Source organism: Microtus oregoni, unplaced genomic scaffold, assembly GCF_018167655.1.
Source record: "Microtus oregoni isolate MIOR12 unplaced genomic scaffold, Mior012 000053F_ref0000044, whole genome shotgun sequence".
Classification (NCBI taxonomy): domain Eukaryota; kingdom Metazoa; phylum Chordata; class Mammalia; order Rodentia; family Cricetidae; genus Microtus; species Microtus oregoni.
This window is the reverse complement of record NW_024543829.1, coordinates 10,995,486-11,012,575: the sequence shown is the minus strand read 5'-3', so window position 1 is coordinate 11,012,575 and position 17,090 is coordinate 10,995,486. Positions and strand designations below refer to the sequence as shown.

At 47.0% G+C, this 17,090-nt stretch overlaps 1 protein-coding gene across 3 annotated transcripts in view; it reads left to right on the top strand.

The window, feature by feature from the left end:
* The window catches only part of Vps13b (vacuolar protein sorting 13 homolog B), a 470,084-nt gene extending 453,403 nt beyond the window's left edge, over positions 1-16,681 (top strand). For all 3 annotated transcript variants that reach the window (XM_041637454.1, XM_041637453.1, XM_041637452.1), the window contains 6 exons: positions 1,435-1,611; positions 3,606-3,776; positions 9,602-9,778; positions 11,496-11,598; positions 12,246-12,495; positions 15,212-16,681. In XM_041637454.1, the coding sequence (XP_041493388.1) occupies positions 1,435-1,611; positions 3,606-3,776; positions 9,602-9,778; positions 11,496-11,598; positions 12,246-12,495; positions 15,212-15,460 (1,127 nt within the window). In that variant the 3' untranslated portion in view covers positions 15,461-16,681. The remainder of the gene's footprint in view (positions 1-1,434; positions 1,612-3,605; positions 3,777-9,601; positions 9,779-11,495; positions 11,599-12,245; positions 12,496-15,211) is intronic.
* Positions 16,682-17,090: the final 409 nt, after the last annotated feature.

Here is a 17,090-nt window from a genome sequence, read left to right as displayed (position 1 = left end):
GTGGGAGCTAAGAGACAAGGCTGGGCCATGACCCCCCTGCCCCCGCCTCCATTCCCAGGTCTCCATATCTGAAGCAGAGCTCATGAAGATTCTCCTTGACATGTACATCAAGGGAAACCAGTGTTTCTAACCCAGCCCTCAAATGGAACCTTATGACCATTCTAGACTAAGAAAAATCTGCTTTTTTAACCCCCACAGAGTACCTTTCAGGAATAAGTTATTCCACATGACCCTGCTATTTTTTTGGGGGGGGGGGGGTGAGCAGTGATCAAGTAAACTAACCTAGGTTGTAAACTCTACTCCCGTGTCTCATCAGCCTGAGATTGTGACTCACTGACATAATCTTAGCCTTAGAGTCCTCTGCTTCCTCCCCAGTGGGGAGGTACAACCCCACAATACCAAGTGGAATTGTCATCTGTCCCCTATATCTCGGTGGTCAGGGTACATTTGCAAGGTGATGGTGGCTCTGTCTGGAGGATCCCATGAGCAATGCCTTCCCCTAGTGTGGCTCCACGCCCCATTGTGACTGAAACCCACCTGGTCCTGTCCTCACAACTTTCCCAGTAAAAAGGCCACAGCACTGGGCTGCTGCCTGAAGATTCCTGGAGGAAGTTGCATTTTCAGATTCCTCCCCACTTGACCCTGGTCCTCGCCTGCTCATGGTCCTCAGTCCCCCGCCCCCAGCAGCCGAAGGGGAAAGGCAGCTGCTGTGGACACAGCACAGCCTCATTCCCACGAGGCAGAAGGTGGTGCTGGCCGCTGAGCAGGCCAGCTCCTGGCAAGCCTGAGTTTAAAGAGGAAAGCAAACCCGGAGCCACCCTCCTGGGACTTTGGTGGGGAACACTTCCCTCTCTCTAACCTAATCAGTATGTCCCTGTCATTGATGTTTATACAACCGAAGCTGGGGTTGAAGGGGAGACATTTGTTCGCGCCAGCCCCACTCTAAGAGAAGCACTCAGCTTGATAGGATTGGGAAAGATTAAAAATAACTCCTCCATCCTTGGCAGAGTTTGCATCCCTTTTGCAACACTCTATTTAGCATCTGGCTTCTCCCCACCAGGCAGCTCCTGCTGCTGCTGCCCTGGCAGGTTGGGACTCCCAGCCTGTGAGCACCTGCAGCCCAGAGCGCCTGCCTGGGCCGGGGGTGTTCTCTGCACATGGTTCCCTTTACAGGGGTACAGGAGGCTTAGACACAAAAGTCATATTAAAGCCATTTGCAAGGCTGCCAGGGGATCACTGTGATTTATGAAGTATGAAAGTTCACCATTTATGAATTCATGGAGAATGAGTTATTTCCCATGTTTTGCTCCAAAGAAGCTTATGACGCCCTCCGTTCTAGTGTGAGAGGCAACTTCAGGGAAAGCAGGCCGCTCTCCACAAATGTTGAAAGCGGAACTCAAGGTCTCAATAACTCCTTCCCTTTGTGTGCTGCAGGCTGGGTGGTGGGGTCTCTGGAGATCCTCGGCAGCCCCGCCAGCTTAGTGAGAAGCATTGGCAATGGGATCTCGGACTTCTTCAGGCTTCCGTACGAGGGACTGACGCGAGGCCCGGGGGCCTTCGTGAGTGGAGTCTCCAGAGGGACCACATCGTTCGTCAAGCACATCTCCAAAGGTAGTCGTCGAGTCCTCGCCAGTCTTTGTCTCGTTTTCCAAGTATTGAAGCTTCTCAATTCTTTAGCCTCCAGCTTCTGAGGTGTGTTAGCTTACTGTGAACGCTGGTCTTGTAGCAAAACTTGTGCATACTGCTCTGTGTTTTAAGCAAGTCACTGCTTGCCTGTAGTGTATGAAAATATTTCAGAAACTTGAAGATTTTAAACCTCTCACTGGGAATACATGAACGGACTTAACCATTATTCCATGCAATAAATATAGAAATATTGAAAGTATCCATGATTTCTGCTCAGCACCAGGACTCCTACACCAGTTGCCTCATCGTATTTTTGAAATGTAGCTACAGTTGTCATAACTTTGTTAAGGACAGGACTCCATCTGATGGGGAAGCGGGTTCCTAGGCAACCTCACCGCAGCTCCCTGCTTACACAGTGCCATCTTGTGGTCCACACGGGTCACGGGCATGGAGGCTGAGCTGCTTCCCACCAGGAGAAAGCTTGCATTTCATCCAATGTTTGCTTGATATTTTGGTCAGGTTGGCAGTGACTGGGGAACTAACAAGGGCCATCTGAGTCCCCTTTTCTTCTCAGCAGGAGGCAGAGAAAACAGGGCAAAGGCCTTCTTGCCCATAAAAGGCATTTTACTGTAGACAATCCCATAACTCTGTTATGAGTGGGCAGGTTACGGAAGTCTCTAGAAGGCCTCAGAAGAAGACTTAAGCTTGAAATATGAGAACCCATGATCCATAGAGAGGATGGGGGCTGCGGGTGAGGGATTGGCAAGAGAACAACAAAAGCCATAAACACAAAGTCGGGGGACAATGAAGGGAGCCTCCCCGCCCCAGATCCCGGAGGCCTGGGAGCTGACTAGGGACTCAGCCGTGTGCCTGCTGGGCTTCGTGCTCCTGCCAGGCAGGCTCTGAGGCCTCTTGTTTCTTTTCACAGTGTCACAACAAACACCTGCTGATTGAAACTCACCGGTTAATTTAGTATCCTGACTGGGATTTACGTTTGTTCTATCTGAACAAAATCTTAGGGGTGTGTGTGTGTGTGCACGCATGTGCGTGCGTGTGTGTGTGTGCACGCATGTGCGTGCGTGTGTGTGTGTGCACACATGTGCGTGCGTGTGTGTGTGTGCACGCACGCACGCACGCACATGTATATTCTCTCACAGGTGGATGGTGTCTTCCTTCCGGTTTTGCTGACTGCGATACCCCTGCACTTGTTGGAGGGCTAGGACTGTTGGAGTGTGTGACTTAAGTTATCTTTCTGAAGAAAACAGAATCGTTGCTCTGATCCCTCTGTTGTCCTTTCTAGTAGTAACATATTGATTACCAAAACTACATAAATTTTCTGTAGTAGTTTTTTCCTCAGAATGCCAAATGGCAAGAGTTTGGTACCTCCCTTCTGTAAGACTGAAGCCATGGCTAGCTGTGGTCAGGCTTGCTGAGGAGGATCCCAAATCCAAAGCCAATCTAGCTTACAGAAGAGGAGGGAAGGAGAAGACTGAATTCATAAAAAGACAAGTGATTTTAGTCCTAAAGTAGGAACATTTCCAGGTAATCCATAAAACTAAGCACCATAACCTTAACAAGTAGAATGAGCTCAGAAAGGCAAATAGTCAGTAGAAGAACGCCTACCTAAAGCAAAGCCACGGTTCGGCCCTCACTAGCATACATACGTCCACATGCACACGCACGCACTCACGCATGCGCAGGTAAATTTTAAAATTGGACCCCATGGAGGCCTTGGAAAGTATCTCCCCAAGTCTCAGCAATGATTGGAAGGGCGTGGAGCTCTTAGCTGCACACTAGAGATGCTAGCACTGCTCTGCTCAAGTGTCTCGAGTGTCACTCACTCCCCATGGCACATCAAGGAGGCACTCGAGTGCTGCTGGTGTGCCTTCTCCTTGTCCCACCCTACAGCCTCCAGGGCTACCACCCGAAGTCCGCCATGTCTGTGACAAGTAAATCAACCCATGCTCTTGTGCCCTCAGGTACCTTGACATCCATCACCAACTTGGCTACCAGCCTGGCCCGAAATATGGACCGGCTCTCGCTGGATGAAGAGCACTATAACCGGCAGGAGGAGTGGCGGCGGCAGCTTCCTGAGAGCCTGGGCGAGGGACTGCGGCAGGGCCTGTCCAGGCTGGGCATCAGCCTGCTCGGTAAGGGACTGTGGCACCCCTGCCCACCTCCACCCAGCTCTGCAGCTCTCCCAGGAATGGCCATGGTGCCTTCTCCGTGGGAGTGGTTAGGAAGTTCATGACCTTTCAGAGGCAGAGCTGAGCCTAGAGAGGATTGGACACTTGCTGGGAGGCCTGCAGTGCTTCTGTGGAGCATAGGATGGGACCAATTCCATTGAGTTGTGCTCCTTAACAGGGCTGTCCCAGGACTACCCTGGCACAGTGCCTGTGCTCGTCCTTCCCTGCCTATCATGGGCTTGGTGCAAGGGCTCCACAGGACACCCCTGACCCCTTCAGGAGTAGCCACAGCCGTGCCACAGCGTTCACCCCATAATCATGCTGCGTGCTGTTGTCTGAGCAGAATGGGCAGTGTACACATGCCATGTAGACTGTGGTGAGGAGCCAGCTTCCCCTTCAATTTATATATTTCAGATCAGCCCATCTCAAAGCAATTATTGTTTGTTAAGGAGCCAGATGGTATAGTTGGAGGTGAAGATGGCTGTGGGTCTTTCAAAGTATCAAGTATTTGAAAATCAGTTGCTTTGGAAGAATCTATAAAAAGGAAGCTTCAGAGCTAGAAACGTGCAGAGCTGGGTTTGGGATCTCCAAGGGTGCTCTTTGTTTATTTGCTTACAAAGGAATCTAAAGCTGGACTGCTTGGCGCCCTGCCTCCCATGCATCCCAGGGAGTTTGCAGGGTGTGGAGATCAAAGCGACAAGGAGGTGCAGAGCAGGAGGAGAAGAGATGAGCCTGGAAGACCTCCTCCTCCCTTATCCTGATCTCCACTCAGCTCCCCACCCAGCAGCACAGCTGGCGAGGCTGTGGGAGGAAGCGGTAAAATGTTCCAAGCACAGGTTGAATTACTGGAGATTATGTAAGCAGTAACAATCTGTGGTGTGGGATGCTGTCATTTGATAACGTGCGGAAAGAGGACGCCAGTGACCTGTGATGAGTTCTGGGTAAACCAGCAGTCTTCCTGCTTGATTCTGCAGTCCAGTAGCCATGGGACTCCTTGGTGGGGATGGAGGGTAGAGTGACAGTGGACAGAACTGTGTCCCTCAGGGCTCTGGACTCCAGGCTGTTACCCAAGTCCTTTCTTAGTGACCTTAGACAAGATTTTAAGGGCTTTAATCCTGGGTGTTTGTAAACTGGAGCTGATAATGCAGTTATAAGAAACAGTGAGCAGGCAGGGGCCACAGGGCACATATGGGGTAGACACAAATCGTTGTCATGTTCTACAATTCAAGGGACTGTAAATATTGCCCTGACTTCAGAACAGCACTTGAGCAACTATAGGAATGTTGTTGGGAAAGTCTAGTCCGCTGATGTCACTCAGTCCAGAGGGACTGACAGTAGGTTATCCTGGGGGCCTCACGGTGGTGATGTGGGGACTTGGGCTGTTTGAAGCTGAGTCACCTTTGCTGTGGCACAACTGCCCCCTTCACCTTCTCAGAGATCTGAGCTGTTCCCATCCTGGTCCTGACTCTTCCCACAAGGAAGCTCTGTCACCCACCAGCCTTCCTGTTCAGAATTTACCTTCTGGCAGAAAGCTCTGCTGTGTTCCTCTGACGTTCTGGCTTATGTACTGTCTGCATCTGAGGATGATTTGAGTGTCCACTCCACCCCTACCACCAGTGCCAGCACTGGCCAGCTGGGACCCCAGGAACTCCAATCCCTAACACCCCTCCCCTAAGAGCTACAGACATTTCTGGATTCCCCAGAGTTTACAGTGCATGGCTCCAGCTTGGTGAAGTGACTTCCTTTCCTCGAGGGGTTCCAGGGCCTGTCTGTGCCACACAGAATATACAAGCCATCCTCTAGTGCATGGCTCCAGAACATCAGATATGTGCCAGGAGGAAGAGAAACAAGCCTCCTTGTCACCATTCAATGATCCCCAGAAAGTGCTTAAAATTGCCACATGTAGCTCAGAGCTCTGCTCAGGTTGGGGCTGCTGTTGTAGAATAATTGAAGCCCTCAGCAGGGACTGAAATTCTAGCTTCTCAGACTTTCCCCTCTCTGAGGACTCAGTACTGAGATGTATTTACAGAGCACTTGAGGGCTGACGAGTGCTTTCACACGTGTGATTGTGCTCCCCTCAGCAGCCTTGGAGTCGCCTCCTCTCAGGGCTCCCCGCTTCGAACCAATCAGGACAGTAGAATGAACAGCTGAGAGCTCCAGGGGGGGAAACTGCATTTCCCCTAAACGTGCCCCCTTTTTGCCTTCTTGGGACACTGGAGTGCTGTGAAGCCCTTGAAAGTCCAAGGACGTCTGAAGCTACTTCCGGCCATGCGGCTCCAAGTCAGTGAAGCCACCAGGGCGTTGGCCGAGCTTTAGTCCCACATTTTGGGACTGCCGGCCCTGCAGAATTGGCACTGGCTTTGTTTACACATAGCAGATCCACTTCACTTACCCAGAGTGCCACACATGCTTCTGTGCCCTGGACCCATGCTAGGAAAAGCTGACCACTTCCATATCCAAGTCCTGCCTCTTCCACTCGCCAAGGGTCCTATTGCCTAACTAAACCGATACAGTTGTACTGGGTCTCACCTGTCTTGGCGCACTCTGGGAAGAGGCGGCTGGGGCTTTCAGAAGCCCCAACTAAACAGGCTATGATAGGAGGGCGGGAACAACAGAGGAGGTGCACTTAAGGAGGCCCTGGGACATCAGATCTGCTCCCAGCAGTTGGATTTTCAGTTAGCTGGGACTCGCAGAGTGACAGATTCGAGTTTAATTGCTTCCCAGTTTGCTCTTGGTTCTGTCAAGAAAAGCTGGCCCCAAGCTGGAATGCCAACTGCACTATGTGGGTCTCATTGGTAGGTACCCCAGCAGTATGGTGTTCTAGCTTAGGCCTATACCCCGATTGTGAACAGTAACAACAAAAACTGCATTCTATGATAATCTGCCATCAAAACAGATGAACAATAAATGCCCTGTGGAATCCTGGAGTCACAGAAGAGAGAAGGAAGCACTGGGTGGTTCCTGCTTCTTCGGGACAGGCCTCCCACAGCTCAGAGTGCTGCTCCCCTGCTGCCTACGGCCTAGCACTGAGTCCATGGGTGCCCCCTCCCCCCACCTCACTTCATATTACAGCTCTCTGTGTGACCACCCCCTCCACAGGCTGGTTGCCAACAGACAAATCTTGAGATCAGTTTCCACTACTTCAAATCTTAGGGCAGTTTGAGCATATGACAGTAAAGAACTTAGCAGTGGTGGGATTTGGCTGGATTGTACCTAGGAAGAGGCCTCCTAAAGCCCCCAGGAGCTGCTTCCCTCAGCCGGATTTACACACTATAGGATGGCTGTTCATATCCAAACAGCCTCTGTTCTCCAGGTCAGTAACACAAAACAGGGGCCCTCTGGACTATATGAAGGATGGCTGCTGCTCACTGCAGAGTCTAGGGCTGAACTAGAGACAAGTGACCCTGCAACTCCTCTCTAACTGGCGGAATCTAACACTTCGTCTTGGAGTTCAGGGTTCCCACTTTTCTCTATCAAAACCACTGCAATTGGAGTCTTGAGTAAGTATAAGAAAGTATGAGATCAAAAGGGAGTTGACTGAGGTACCTGTTTTCACTTAAGGAGACGGAAGTGAGCACCCCATGTGGATGTTATCAGCTATAAAGGGCACAGTCCTTGCCCAGGTTAGGTCTGGCACATGGAAGGGAAATGAGGGAAGATCCTAAAATGAGGCAAACACCTGCACAACTCAGAGTCAATAGTTATAATGAAAGCCAAACTGGGGAAAGGGCATTTTCACCTGAAACATTGGCAATAATTTATGGCATATTTGCAATTATTTATCCTAGCTATTAGGTGGAGGATTAAGGATCAAGAAGTCAAAGCCATCCTTGCCTCTGTAGTGACTTGGAAGCCAGTCTGGGCTACAAACCAGTTTCAAAACAGACTCCAGTCCCTGGGTCTTCATTGCACTGCTCCTTGCCCCACCCCCAGCCACCAACAGCACCAGCTGCCTAGGGTGCTAGAAGATGCTGCCCTGCTCTTAGGACCAGCTGGAAGCCGTCATCTCCCCTCCATCACCTATTTCCTTAGGTGTGGGTGGCATTACCCTAAGCTGTCACCGCTGGCAAATTCTTAGTTTGTCAATTCATAAACTTAAATGTCTGTTAAAACCTAAAGGCCTGGAGCCTATGAAGAGCAGTCCCCTTGGATGTGACCCGAAGGAGCTAGTCTAGTCTTCTGTTTCAGTGCTCAGTGGAAGACAGCTTGGAATTAGCAGGTCATTAACAGAGACCTGGAAATCTCCTTTTACCCAAGAGACCTTGAATTGTTGGCACAAGGAATAATGGGATTTGACATGCACTGAAATTTCCACCAAGGGACTGTGCATTTGCAGTGTTCCTGCCAGTTGTAAAGCAATCTCTCCTGAGCTAAGGAGCTCTCTGCTACATCATGGAAAGTCAGAACCCATGAGGCCCTTCCTGACCTCATCACTGACCCCTCAGGTAGAGGACTATAAGAGCCGGGAGGGATGCCTTTCATTTCTAACTGCCTTCAAGCTCAGTTAAAAGATGGTGGCTGCACCGGGAAGGCTGTGAAGTCAGTAGTGTAGCCAAACCTCAACTAAAGAAAGAAAGAAGGTAGTTTTTTCAATATGGAAAAGGAGAAACGAAGCTGTTTGATAAAACAGTAAGCAAATAACCCAAACTCAGATCAAGGTCCAACCACTCAACAGTTGTGTGACCTTGGGAAAATCCCTTAACCTCGCTGTGTTTGTTGGCCTTACGCATAGAATTGCGATGTTAAATGACCTCATGGGTGGAGGCCTTTGTACAATTCATAAGCTCTCAATATAACAGAAATAATCTGTCAACAATTACTTTTATTAAGTAAAAATTAAGTGATAATGTTGGATTATTAGAAAATAATTGTTTTAAGTCAAAGGAGTGGTGAAACAGGCCAGCAAGAGCGGTTGCTGTGAAATCCCGGGTCACTGGGTGAACCCCAGCATGTGTGTAAAGGAGCAGGGCATAACTACATGCAACCCAGGAACAAAGGGTAGAGACAAGCACTGGGCAGCTAGCCTAGCCAAAATGGAGGGCAGGATGCACTAGAGGACGATACCTGACGCCTTCCTGTGGCTTCCACGGGTACCTGTCCCCACCCCACACAGAAATGGGGACACAGAAAGGGGTTCCCCCCAGAATGTGTTACTTCTGCAGAGGCACAGGGGTAACTGCTGTGGGGTATTTGTACACTGTGTCAGTGTACTGCTGTGACTGGTGTGATAGAAAACTGAATGGCCAATAGCTAAACAAGAGAGTAAGCCTGGACTTACGGAGAACTCTAGGAAGAAAGATGGGGTTGCCAACCAGACGCAAAGGAAGCAGGGGGGCATTATGGAGGTAATGAGCCACATGGAAGAACAGAGATTAAAAATATGAGTGAATTTTAAGTTATAAGAACTAGTTGGGAACAAGCCTAAGCTAAGGCCAAGCTTTTATAATAAGTGATTATTTGCGACTGGTGGTCCCAATAAGAAAGTACTACTACAGATAACATTCCGAAGGAAGTTATTTTATTATTTTCTGAGACAGAGTCTCTCTGTAGTTTTGAAGAGTCTTAAGTTTCTAGATCCTGACTTGTGAACCAAACCCAATCTGAACATTGTTTGGATGAAGAAAACATCTACTGTAAATGTCCCTTGATATACTTAGATTGATCAATAAAACGTTATAATGAGGGCAGAGATTCTTTTTCAGTCGAGACTAAACTGAGTTCCAGATTGAGGTTTCTATAATCAAAGACGTTAAGCCACTGTCCTCACTTGGAACCTTGTGTTATTTCAGGTGCAATTGCTGGTATAGTTGATCAGCCAATGCAGAACTTCCAGAAAACATCCGAGACCCAGGCTTCAGCAGGACGTAAGGCCAAGGGTGTCATCTCAGGCGTGGGGAAAGGAATCATGGGGGTCTTCACCAAACCCATTGGGGGAGCTGCAGAACTTGTGTCACAGACTGGCTATGGTAAGTAGGTTAAAAAAAATCAGGCCAACTGAGATCCTATTAATATACATTCCTGCTCAGTTCTCTGAATCTAGTCTTTCACATGGGAAAGGGATGAAAAACAAAATGGATAACTAGTAGCTATCTTTTTCATCTTAATGTTTATGTACAGAGTATGACTGCTGCCAATTAGTAACATCAGTTACTAATTTCAAGCCCCCCACCCCCTTTTCAGACTTTAAAAGTAGCCGGTCAGAAGTTTTGAACAGTATGGCAACAGAGAAGAGAATGTTTACTTTTCATATGATAAACTGGAACAAGCAGGTCAGGAAGATATCTGTGCCTGTGGAGAGCAGGAGAGGGAATGCACACTCATCTTTGGGAGTCATCAGTGTCTCCTTGCCAATGAGAGCAAAGACACATGGTGTCCAGCTAAAATCCTTTTCCCCAAAGCAGAGGCTGGGAGACTCGGGGCTTGACAGTGCTAGGACATCTCCTAACTGTGCCTGTGTGCTGTGCATAACGGACAGTGTGAAAGGAAGCCTCCTGGCACAACATTAAAGTACCTTGTAGTAAACATGACTAGAATTACCTTTTTACTTAAACTTGATGGTATCCTTTTGGCCATGCAGCAGGCAAGTTAGCTGGCATTTCAGACTACAGGAGCGGCCACCCACTTGTCAGACAAGATACTCTGTCTGCATCTGGCCAATCAGCAGGCATCCTGTACCTCAGTTCTGACAGGGCACATACCCAGAGCATCCTCTGAGAGGCCACACTAGCAGCCGAGCTTCTGCTCCCCTCTCCACTCCAGTCCACTCCCAGGGAAACTGACGGTACAGACTGCTACAACTCGGAGGTGGAACGAAAGGTTAAACTCTCCCTTACTTATTAAGAAAAAGTGTTCTTTTTGCTCCAGACCCGAGTGGGTTTTAATGCCATTGTCTCTTCCATGTTTCCCAGGCCTAGGAACTTATGTAAGAGTATCTCAGAGCAGGGCTTCACGTGGCCTTTTTGGTTTCCGTCACTCTTGTAAAACTTTTACTACCACACTGAAGGTTTTACAAACCACTAACTCTTAGTCTAATGACTATGCCTCGTTTATAAACATTTACAAGCCCTCAGAAAGCACACACACTGTACCATCTTTGGTTCTGGAGAGTCTCTTTGGAGGCTTATGTGGCTGCTGCTGGGTGCCCTCATTTGGTACTGGCACCAGGGAAAGCATGTAATAAACCAGAGGCCCCAAGAGCACTCATAAATGTATACAGATCTTGTTTAACAGCTGGATTAAGTCATTTAAATTTAAATACTGCATCTAGGCGAACCATGTGCTTTTGTATGTTTCTGGTTTTGTTGTTTTTCAGTCATAACATAGAAAAATTGTATTAAGCAGCAAAGCCAAGTAACAGTGACTTTTAAAACATTTAAGTTTTATATGGCATATAAGATACTGTCAATGACCAGTTCTCTCAGGAGCATTATGCTTCCTCTAAGTTAGTGGTTCTCAACCTTCCTAATGCTATGGCGCTTTAAAACAGTTCGTGTTGTGGTAACCCCCAACGATAAAATTAATTTTGCTACTACTAAGAGTGGTAATGCAAATGTCTGTGTTTTCTGATGGTCTTAGGTGACCCCTGTGGAAGCAGTAGTTTTATGGACAGCTGTCAGATAACCACTGTAGCACACAGAGTTGTTCTCCAGGAAGTAGCGAGCTCCTTTGCTTCTCTTACTGCAGGTATTCTACATGGAGCTGGCCTTTCTCAACTTCCCAAACAGCGGTATCAGCCAAGAGATCTCCATGCTGACCAAGCTCCAAACAGCCATGTCAAATATGTCTGGTAAAATTCTTGAGCTGTTTACTCAGCTAACATCTACACTGTGCGTCAACAGACCCTGGCTTGCTGTCTTGATAACGGGCATGTGTCTGGGGAGACCAAAGGAACAGCTGTTTTTGACACCAGCATCTTGGGCAGTTTTAGGGAAAGGCTGCTCTTCCTAGGTTGAAGCTGGATAGAGAACTCCGCTCCACAGGCTGGGTGTGGTAGAACATAATAGCTGTAAGAGACTGAGGCAGGATTGTCAATTCAAAGACAGCCTGGGCAACACAAGGAGAAAAAAACAAATTTATCTGCGCTACTTGGATTTCTTAGGATACACACTGTTCAAAGTCTGGGCCTGCAACAAGGATCAAAATTCTCTGGGGAACCAGAGTTCTAATTGGGGGTGTCATTTCTGATTGATAGGAAAATAAATACCTAAATGAGGCATAAGAAAATCTCTTCTCCAAGGGCTGGTTATACTGACCAGAATCAACTTGATAATTGACAAATTTTTTAGCCAGCTGTAGCAAATACTGTAACATCAAGTTAATAGAGGTGTACCCTGTCCTTGGGAAGGAGGGAACATGCCCCGATGGTTAATATAGTGATAGCTGTTGTGACTGTCTTTCAGGCTGGCTCCTGACCACTTTCTTCCTTGTAAACAGGAAAATGCTTCAGTCTCTGGGCAGACCAGAAGTCCACATGGCTCTGGATGTGGTTCTGGTGAGGGGTTCAGGCCAGGAGCATGAAGGGTGCTTGCTGTTGACATCAGAAGTGCTCTTTGTCGTAAGCATCAGTGAAGACACACAGCAGCAGGCCTTCCCCATCACAGAGATCGACTGTGCACAGGACACCAAGCAAAACAATCTGCTCACTGTGCAGCTCAAGCAACCAAGAGTAGCCTGTGATGTGGAGGTACAGTTCTAAACAGGACAACTGGGGCTGGCTTTCACGGGGTTGAGCTGTAGCCTGATCACTGGTACTTAGGCATCTCAGAGACCAGGAGAGCCAGGGAGGATTGTAGAGGAGACAGGTAGGCATTGTAGAAGGAACCAGGAAGGCCACATCCCCCTGTGCATGGGAACTCTAGGTGGAGCCTGGCAATGCTCACCTAGAATGGTCGCTCAGGTAGAGCATCTGGAACACCAGGAGGCAGCAGTGAGCCCGGCCTGAGCAGAGGGGCTCTGGCCTCTGTCTACAGTCCCACTGGGAAAGGGCTCTTCCTGTGCACCTCCCAGGTGGTGGCCTGAGCCACACCCTAATTACTGACCTAGAAGATGTGAGATAGAGGTAGTCCTTACTGGACACTGAAGACTGACAACCAAGGTTACAGACACCCCCAGCAGGACCTGCCCAATTCCTTAATGATATTTTTCCTGATATGGGATCCTGTCTCCCTCACGTTATGTGGGTAGAATTATCTAGCAGATGGAAAGCAGCCAACCACAACATCTCCTGAGACCTCTCCCGTTTCTTGGACTGTCATCAGTCAGGCTTTAAGCTGGGGCTGGCACTAAGACCACACTGCTGCTTTCAGTTGATGACTTTCTGGGAGTAAACAGGGGTCGGATGTCCAGGCTGACTTTATTAGATCTGCCAGAGATCTTCTGATCCAGTTGACAACAAAGCAGCAGTGATCTGGCTGCAGAATTTGGCAAAAGACAGTAGCATTGCCTTCAAGTCCTTAGTCCTGGAGAAGCCTCCAAGCCCCAAGAAATATCTGTGACCAGTATTTTTCTTAGTTGGCATAGAATTATTTCAGATCTTCAGCTGTCAGACTCACGTTGTGCTGATTCTGAATTCTCATCCTCGTTTGCAATTCTGTTTGAGGATCAGGGCGTGAGACCTGCTGTTTTTATGTTAACTAATTGGCATGTGTAGAAGCTGGAGGTTAAGGCGATGAACTCGGCAAGCTATGAGATGGAAGCATCCAAACCTACTGCTGTTCAGGGATAAAGGAATGGCGGTCAGAGGCAGAAACACAAAGCAGTCCAAGACAGCCATGAAATAAGCAAGTTCACACACCTCTACCTGGTACTGTGCAGTAGACGTGCAGTGCTCACGCTCCACACTGTACTTCCTCTGTATTGCAACACTAACCCTCCCCCAAAGGGAGAAAACTGGAGCTGCAGGACAAGCACCATCTGATCTAAGCCTTCGGCTGTGAAAACCAAATGCAGTATTTCAAGCTCTATAAAGTGTCCTTCACCTTAGAGGCTAGAAACAGAACTCCTTTGAATTTTGGAAGGAATTAATTTGTAGATGACATCATTGAGCATATTCAAATATGGCAGGTTTGGACTTCTTTTTAAATTAGCTTTGCTTTTCTTGGTTAAATGCAGTCATTTTTTAGGGATAATTGCTTAATATGCCTGGCACATTATTAAAATCTCCTAAGAGAGGCTCAAAATGAGTCAGGAGGTCAATTTATTCCTTGGCCAGGTTCCTTTGACAACACAGGCTTTCCTGCTGCTGTTCAGGAGGAGCAATTAAGCCCTTTGTATATTCCAAGCTCTCCAGCTGAACTCTGGCCCCATCCAATGATATCATCCCAGCTCTGGCCTCTGCCTGGTGGTGCACAACTTTCATCTGTCAGTGAATCTTAAAGGCTTTCCTTTTCTTTCTCAGGCTGAAAAATATAAGACCCAAACAATAACACAAGCCTTAATGTACTCCTCTGGCAGGCCCCTTTATTACCTGTTTTCTGTAGCTTTTTACAACTTTCTATACTTTTAACTACTTTTTTTTTCTGAGCCCTGTTTAAATTTTTACATTACCACAACTCTGAGAACCAAAACACCCTATTAAGATGTTTCTAATTCTTCCAGAATCCTTGCCAATATTCAAGTGGTCTTACACACACACACACACACACACACACACACACACACAAATTCTACCGACCAGTGGTCAGCTCTGCCAATTCCCTACTCAGCTTGATCTGCACACTAGATAACCGTGGGACTTTAGTATAAGAATTTATAGTCCCGACTGCCTTTGATGGGTGCTTCCTCAGACCGTCTCAGTTAGGAACTTGGTAGTTTATCTCTCTCAGTTCTTGAGTTCCACTGAAGACAAGCCAGACTTTTATAAACTATAAATGTAGTTTGCATCCTCCCTTTTTGCCATAAAAATTTCCCCTTCCTCTGCCCAGTTTTTCTATTTTTTTCTGGCTTTAAATCCTAGTATTTATAAAAACAGAAAATGTTACAGTTCAAAAAGGTAGGCGTTTGTTTTGTAAAAATGCTCTGGTGTGGATGAGAGCCTCATCCCTGCCTTCGGACAAACTGAGGCGGCTCTGCGAACCAGAGCAACTTTTATTTTGGGATGCTGAGTTGCATACTTATTACATTTAAGCTCAGGGGACTTTGCTTCTTTGCTCCTGGGCTGCTTGGTAAAAAGCAATGACAGATGTTAATGAGCATTATCAAATGGTTAACTTTAAACACAGGAACTGTATGCAAAATGAGCTGTTTATTCTAAGCAGAGTATATAGCCTCATGGAGATCGGGTAGATATTGCTTTATCTCGGATGTGAACAGAATAGCTCACTAGATGACCTAGGAGACACTATGAACAAGTATACCCAGGAAGATAGTTTTGTTAACAAACCCGTGTTTCTGGACCGCAGATGGACGGTGCCCGGGAGAGACTGTCAGAGCAACAGTTCAACCGGCTCGTGGACTACATCGCAAAAACATCTTGTCACCTGGCCCCAAGCTGCTCGTCCATGCAAACAGCATGTTCTGTGGTCGCTGTGGAGCTGCCCCCTGCCACTGTCAGAACCTACCACTACTTAGCTGACCCCCACTCTGCTCAGGTCTTCGTTAGTAGGTTCACCATGGTGAAGAACAGAGCCCTGAGGAAAGGCTTCCCCTGAGTCCCTTTGATTGCTGAGCAACAGAGAGTTCCAACATTCAACACGACACAAGGCCAACATGTCTATAGTAACAGACATACTAATTTTGCAGGGATTTTATATAGTACCTTCTCCCCAGACCAAAAAGAAAAAGATACTCCTCCTTCAAGTTACAAAGAAAAAAATTTCAAGTGGGAGAGGAACAAATGATCAGAATCCTGTTTTCGTATTCTTACCATATGTAGAAAAATTTTTCTCTATGCCTTCTGCAGAAGTTGTCACTGTAATTTCAATCTGTTAACGTTCTGCTATATAGTAAAATGTGGACAGGCCCTAGAATAGACGCAAAATAAAACTCCACCACCCCTGTAATAATACCTAGAGTGTTGTTTCACTTGTTGAATTTTTTCATTTAACTACAATACCATTCTTTTAGTAAAACCGATGTATATTATCTTCAAAGTTAGCATTCTACTAGTTTACAGACTTAACTGCTCAGGTATATTTTGGAAATCTTATGTTTTACCAAGCTAAAAAGTAACATTTTGTGTCTACCGACAACAACAAAACATAATGCTTGTATGTTTATTTAGTTCCAGAATTCCTTAGTAAATGGGGTAAGTTAAGAACCCCAACATTGCCAAACCGTGGTGGCGCATACCTTTGATCCCAGCACTTGGGAGGCAGAGACAGGTGGATCTCTTGAGTTCGAGGCCAGCCTGGTCTACAGTGCAAGTTTCAGGACAGCCAGAGCTGCACAGAGAAACCCTGTCTCCAACATTAAGGCTAACAATACCATCAGTCCAGGTAGTTCTCTATGTACTGACTTGATCAAGCATGCAGGCAGTTCCTAAAGGCTGGTAAGAATTATTTAACATCCAAGAAAGGTTTCGATGCAAGACCTGGAGACACCAGCTGTCTCACCATCCACTGACGGCGTCTGTGCATGGGCCTGAAACTTGTTTCCTTCAGCCGAAAGGCAACCACTGAGCTCCAACTCCCAAGTCTGCTGGGCACACACCCCTCTACATCGCTACTACTGGAAAGCAAAAGTGGACAATTCAAGCCAAATATGAAAACCATCTCTGGAATTAGTCTGTTACTCATTTAGAAAAGGAACATTTTTGTCAACCTCAAGAATTATTTTTAAGAATGTAAATGTGTACTGAATCTTCTATGACTTATGGTAATTTTACATATTGCTAAGAATTAAATAATAAAAGATATTCCTGAGTTACTGACCACTGGATAAATAAATGTCTGTTTTGAGTTTTTAGTTCACAGGTTTTCACTGATACCTTACTTTAACACAGCTCACTCACGGAGTCTGTACAAGTTAAACAGGGTAAGGATAACTTTTGATTAGACTTGCTTCCTCATTTTATACATGGGATAGAGCACAATCCTAGAGCCCTTACCTGGGGTGCAAAAGGCCCTGGGCCCAATGTCTGTACCACCAAAACAACAACTGCATTATTTTATGCAATACAACTTTGGTCACAACAAAATCTAAGGGATAGAAATGTTCTAACAATACTTATGAAAAAAGTTATCATTTATCAGACTTCTTTTGTGACCATCAGACATCACTCAGTACTATTTGTCTTTCTAGATTACACACACATTTCCATTTCTCATCCATATTACGGCT